This window comes from Tupaia chinensis, unplaced genomic scaffold (genome assembly GCF_000334495.1).
Source record: "Tupaia chinensis unplaced genomic scaffold, TupChi_1.0 Scaffold145652_1, whole genome shotgun sequence".
Classification (NCBI taxonomy): Eukaryota; Metazoa; Chordata; class Mammalia; order Scandentia; family Tupaiidae; genus Tupaia; species Tupaia belangeri.
This window is the reverse complement of record NW_006205509.1, coordinates 1,670,527-1,676,895: the sequence shown is the minus strand read 5'-3', so window position 1 is coordinate 1,676,895 and position 6,369 is coordinate 1,670,527. Positions and strand designations below refer to the sequence as shown.

The window sequence follows — 6,369 nt, the reverse complement described above, 5'->3', positions numbered from 1 at the left end:
CAGCAGCAGGCGGTCCAAAATCGGAACCACAAGTAAGATGACCTGGGGGCAGAGGGAGGGAGGGAGGAGGCCTGTGAGGACACAGGTGGTGGGGAGTACCTGAACCAAGAAGTGGTGGTTTGTCAGCAGGTTGTGCTGTGGTACTCATCCTTGAGGGCGGTGGTGTTGGTAGTGGTGGGGTCTTTGATTTGAGAGAAGCTTTGTAGTTCTTTTACTTTACTATAAATGGTGGTGGTGACAGTTTATTTACTGTTTCCTGTTTTGTTTCTATCCCAGTTTGATAACAGTATTTCTTTTAAACAGTGCAAAGAAAAAGAAGATGGCTGACAAAATTCTACCTCAAAGGGTGAGTACTAGTTTTAGGTCTTGTTGAAGGTGTAGAATTTGAAAATAGAGATGGTCTGCTCTAGATCCCAGTTATATCTCTTTCTGTTTCTAAGATTCGTGAACTGGTACCAGAATCCCAGGCCTATATGGATCTCTTGGCTTTTGAAAGGAAACTGGACCAGACTATCATGCGGAAACGGCTAGATATCCAGGAGGCCTTGAAACGTCCCATCAAGGTAACACAGGAAAGCACTAGGCAGAGAGCCAAAGTCGAGGACTTGGTTGGGAACCTTCAGCCCTCTTAGGATGAGAAATCAAAGGCACAGCGCAGCTCTCCTTGGCATTTAAATTGCATCCCTCCCTTCCGCCTACAAAGGGAGAATTCCATTAGGAGCATAAGAACAGAACAGCAAAGGGGGAGGGGCTTTTGCTGTCTTTTGCTCCAGAAATATACCCTGTCCATGTTTTTGCTGTAACTGCTCTGCTACCTTGGGAACCTGGTACCTTCATGACTTTATCCATGGCATCTCAGTGTATGCATGTGTATTCAGGCCAGTGGCCTAGACTCTTCTAAATGGAATCTTCATCCACCCACCAGAGAGACTGGGTAGACAGTAAGCCACTCTATTAGGAATAATTTTGGGGTTTGGGGAGACCCTTGTCTTTAACATCAGACCACTGAAGCCCCACCATCATTCCTGTTTCTGCCTTCTTCAGCAAAAACGGAAGCTGCGAATTTTCATTTCTAACACTTTCAATCCGGCTAAGTCAGATGCCGAGGATGGGGAAGGGACGGTGGCTTCCTGGGAGCTTCGGGTAGAAGGACGGCTCCTGGAGGATGTGAGTTCAAGGTCCACTGTGGTCGGTGTCTAGGGTGGGAGCTGCTGGGGATGAGCAGTGTTGTCTGGTTGGCAGGAAGCCTGACTGGTGCTCACAGCTCCTATTGGGAGCAGCAGGGAGAGGGACGCTGTGTTCCCTGCACTGAAAGACAATGGTCTTTTGTGTCTGGCTCCGCAGCTTTGGCCCTCACTGCTCTCTCATGGAGAACCTTATTGTCCTGGGATCTGATTTGTTGTTTACCTTCTTCCTAGTGCTGCTGGCCATTGGAGGTAGCAGTATTTACAGATTATTTAGTTTTTTGTTCGTTTGTTTTTAATCAAGTGAGTTTGCACTTAGCATTTGAGGCCGTGTTTCCTCTCCGAGTCCTTGAGGTCCTTGCTGTGGCATCTCCATCTTCCCAACTTTTGTTGGAGACACCCCACAGTTTAAGTGGGACAGATTTCTCTGACAGGCTGTTTGTTGCTTCATGGGGAGCATCAGCTGTCAGGTGATAGCCCCCAAACTTCCCACCACAGCAGCTCCTTGGGGGAAGCTCACCTTTCTTTCATTCTCTTACTTTTCTGGCTGTCTATTTTTAGCTGCTCACAGGCAAGCTAATTTGAATGCGTTTTTGCAGAGAACTAGGCTCAGTGTCAGAGCCGCCTCCTTCTCTATATAGGTCCAGTTCATCCGCAGTGGTGTCATTCCATCCAAATAAAGCTGTTTTTGTTCTGTCCGCTTATTGCCTGTGATTCATTTCCCCGTTAGAGTCAGACTTTTCTTTGTTCAAACTCGCTTTGTTATGTGCATTGGTTTGGCTTAACTTGCCTTATTTTACTTGGGGGGAAGCAGTGGTTAAACAGTGACCTTGTATGTGTTATAGGTTGCTTCTTCAGGGTTCTGTTGCTACTGTGACTGGTGTAATATCTACAGATGCCTACTTTACACCTCCTGAGAGAGATTGAGAAGACTTTTTAGTTTTTTTTTTTTTTTTAGTTGCTGTTATGGATTCTTTTTTTATATATAGGACTTTGTCTTAGGGAATCTCTTCTAACCTTTAACTAACATGACTTTTTTTCTCTCTCTCCTTTAGTCTGCCTTATCCAAATATGATGCCACCAAACAAAAGAGGAAGTTCTCTTCCTTCTTTAAGTCCTTGGTGATTGAACTGGACAAAGACCTGTATGGGCCAGACAACCATCTGGTAGAAGTGAGTAATTCTGCCTTCCAAACTTTGACTCTATGACTGGAGGATGATGGACTTGGGAGCCAAGCTTGAATGTCTAGGGACAGGGAGGTTTAAAATAAAGGGTAACCCCAGGTGTGTAGTACCATTATTGCAGTTTGCACATTGACCTCCAGGTGGCACTGTTTAGTTTGGACCCCAGCATGCTTGCAATTGAACTTGTTTTGGTGTTAGTATTTTGGTTCTCTCCTTTGAAGGGAAATTCCGGTGGAGCCCTCTTGTATATGCCAGGCCACTTCTGCATCTTACTGGTTAATAATGGTGAGATGTGGTTTTGCACACAACATTCATACATTTTTCTAGTAGCAGTTGCTATAGTTAAAGGGCTTGACTAATAGGGCACACCAAGTGTGCTTAGTGCTTACCAAGGTTATCTTGATAGCTTTAGGACTTCCTTTTGGCCCCAGATCCATTTCAGTTCACCTTCCAAGTCACCAAAATCCTTTATTATAATGCCTGGCTGCACAGTGTTCTGAAAGCCATGCTAGTACTCTCCTTTGGGATACAGTGAAAGCCAGAATGACAGTGCAGTGCTCCGAGTGAACTTAACCTGCTCCTTTCTTTGCCAGTGTAGCTGCAGCCCCTTAACCTCAACCACTAAGAGACATGGGAAGGTCTTTACCATCTAATAAGGGAAGTAAGTCATAGAATTAATACAAATTTGTAAATATATTTAACTTAATTTTTATAGCAGTAGCATATAGTGGCTAAGAATGTGGACTGTAGAAACACACACCAGAGCTCAGATCACAGATTCAGCCCTTACTGGCTCTTTGACCTCATTGGGTTACTTCATTCTTCTAAGTGTTAGTTTTCTCATCTGTGGAATAGGTATAACTGTGCCTGTCTTGTATGGGTGCTTAGGGATTAAATGACATAATCTAGGTAAATGTCTCAGAATACTCTTGGCACATAGTAAGTACTCAGTAAATGATAGCTTTGTTTTACTACTATTCATGGAATTACGGTTATTACTGTTATCACTGGAAATTCAGGCTAATTTAAATATGGCCCAGGCAGTCAGAATTTAAAGGCACATCTACTCATATACAGATAATTCCAAAACTATATGCAATTTTTAAAAAATGCTCCATGCTATTGATCTCTCCCAATAGCACCAGTAATCAAAGTTGAATATTCATTCATTACAGAAGCTCTTCCTTCCCACCCCAGCTCTTCCTCTGGGAGAGCATCCCCTGACATCTTCCTCTCTCTAGTGGCACAGGACCGCCACTACCCAGGAGACTGATGGTTTCCAGGTGAAGCGGCCAGGAGACGTGAATGTACGGTGTACTGTCCTACTGATGCTGGACTACCAGGTACTGCATGGTGGTGTGAAGGGTCCAGCTTTCACAGCTATATCCCATTAGCAGTCTGGCTTGTCAGTTTAAATCTGTCATGAATAATTTACCACTTCAGTACAGGAATAGTCTTAGTCATCTCTGAGTCTCTGAGTGTCTCCTAATATCTTCCTTCCGGAGAAAGCCCTGCATTAATGTTTTTAATAGCTTGGCTGTGTGGCCACACCTAAGTACCCCAAAGTGCACATAGACCCAGCTCGTCAGGCTTAGCTCTTACACTTTGTTGGTTCTCTGCAGCCTCCCCAGTTTAAATTAGACCCTCGCCTGGCTCGGCTCCTAGGCATCCACACCCAGACTCGTCCAGTGATCATCCAAGCACTGTGGCAATATATTAAGACACACAAGCTCCAGGACCCCCATGAGCGGGAGTTTGTCATCTGTGATAAGTACCTCCAGCAGGTAAGTAAAGGACCCATTCTTTTCTTGAAACCCAAAGAGCACTAGTTATACTCAAAATGCCAGCTTCTTTTCTTGGAGCTCAGAGAGCACTAGTTATGCTCAAAATGCCAACTGCTAGCCACTTCTCTTTCCCGCAGATCTTTGAGTCTCAACGTATGAAGTTTTCAGAGATCCCTCAGCGGCTCCACGCACTGCTTATGCCGCCAGAGCCCATCATCATTAATCATGTCATCAGGTAAGCGTGTACATGGGAGGCCCTGCCGTGCTAAAGCCGGCTTGTACCAGCTTGCACAAGCCAATTGTCAGATGTTCAGGAATTTTGCAAGCAGGTTGTTCAAACAAGGTGGTTATTTAAAATTAAATTGTATAAACTTATAAATAAGTATTATGAAAGTGAGTAGTATGGTCTCCCGACTCACCAGTTCCTAGTTATTTTGTTACATTTTACTAGCATTTGTTTTGTGAAAATTATTTATGTCTCTCCTGTCTGGACATCTCTTCCCAGTTCCCTAATCAGCAATGTCACGTTGGTAACTTGAGATCAGCTATGTTGGGAATATGTCGGCCACAGAAATAGCAAATGCAACAAATCAGGGCACCCCCTCTTACCCCCATTCCCTTTTAGAAGGTCATTAGTTAGACATTTATTAGTTCATCCCCGATGGGAGGGGTCAGCAGCTTTCTTTTCTCTGGATGGTCGTCATTCCATTCTGAGACTCCAACTCTGTTACTTCTCTTCACTTTTTTGTTCAGAAGATGGGGAGCATCACTAGGCAGATATGGAGTAAAGAAAGGTACTTCCTCTTCAAAACAGCATGTCTCTGTAGTTGGGTATAGTCTCTTTGTCCTCCTTCCTTTACTCCATATTATTTCCAGTAAACACCTTCCTTTCTTTAGACCTTGAACCATCACTCACCCAATAGTAATTCCTGCAGTCTGTAATTTGGGTCAGTAGAAGCCTGTCTGTACTGTATTCCTATGCTAAACGTTAGGCCACTTTTTATTTCATTTTTTGTATGTCAGTGTATTTTACTTGAGTTCATTTTGGGGGTCAATTTTAGTTTAAAATCACTGTAGCCATGGTTTCCTCTGAGAAGGAAGGACATTTTACTGCATTTCTTTTGTACTTTTTAAATTTTTACCATTTTTTTTAAAGAACCAACTTTTAAGTCATATGATAGATCACACCCATTTATATATAGTTTGAAGAATTTGGACAGATGTATTACATCGTTGGAAAAGTCATGATACATTTTTGCATAGAAAAACATGTCGTGGGAACCAGCAGTTAGCGTAATGGCTATGTCGCTGGACTCCCACGTAGTCGACCGCGGTTCGTGTCCCGGACCCGGTGGCTTAAAACTCACGCCGGACGCGTGTGCGTGCGTGCCCAAGATCCCGAGAGGAGAATGGAGGAGAAGGGATTGCGGCGTGACCATCCCCCCTGGGGGGTGATTTCTCGCTTTCTGTCTCTATGTCTCTCTCTGTCTGTCTGGCGAGCGCACGCGCCCTACAGTGAAAATCTCTCAAAAAAAAAAAAAGAAAAGAAAAAAGAAAAACATGTCGTGACTTTTCCAACAACCCAGTATGTACTACATAGCTACCCACAATGAAGGTACAGAACATTTCTGTCATCCCCAAAAGTTGTTGGGCCCTTTTGCAGTCAGACTCCTTTCCCTTCATCTCTGGGCCATATTTTTGACTCTGTATAATTAGGTCTTATGGGACAAGCCCTTAACCAGGCGCCTTTGGTTTCCTTCCCAGTGTTGACCCAAATGATCAGAAAAAGACAGCTTGTTATGACATTGATGTGGAAGTGGATGATACCTTGAAGACCCAGATGAATTCTTTTCTGCTGTCCACTGCCAGCCAACAGGAGATTGCTACTTTAGACAACAAGGTAGGGATCTCTGCCTTGGCTGATACGGGTGCCACTAGCCCCCTATCACAGCTTCTAGGCCCCTTTTTGGTTCTTGGTATTCATTCAGACTATATTCCTCATATGTGCCAGGCACTGTGCTTGGTGCTGGTTGTGACCAGATGCTCATCAGTTCTAATTCTGGCTAGACTTTTTGATAGCATTGACCTCAGTTCTGATCTCTGCAATAGAGACCGTAATACCTATTTTTATAAGGTTGCAGTTATGTTAAATGAGACAGTGGGTAAAGACATGAGGATGTGTTAGGCCTATAAAAGCAATACACCATAATTCCTGCT

The 6,369-nt window shown here is 43.9% G+C and overlaps 1 protein-coding gene across 1 annotated transcript in view; it reads left to right on the top strand.

The window, feature by feature from the left end:
* Positions 1–6,369, top strand: part of SMARCD1 (SWI/SNF related BAF chromatin remodeling complex subunit D1) — a gene marked incomplete in the record, with an annotated part of 14,577 nt that overhangs the window by 2,014 nt on the left and 6,194 nt on the right. The window contains 8 exon segments of the mRNA XM_014584090.2: positions 304–346; positions 441–563; positions 1,045–1,167; positions 2,240–2,356; positions 3,610–3,711; positions 3,991–4,152; positions 4,290–4,387; positions 5,917–6,052. Of these exon segments, the coding sequence (XP_014439576.1) occupies positions 304–346; positions 441–563; positions 1,045–1,167; positions 2,240–2,356; positions 3,610–3,711; positions 3,991–4,152; positions 4,290–4,387; positions 5,917–6,052 (904 nt within the window).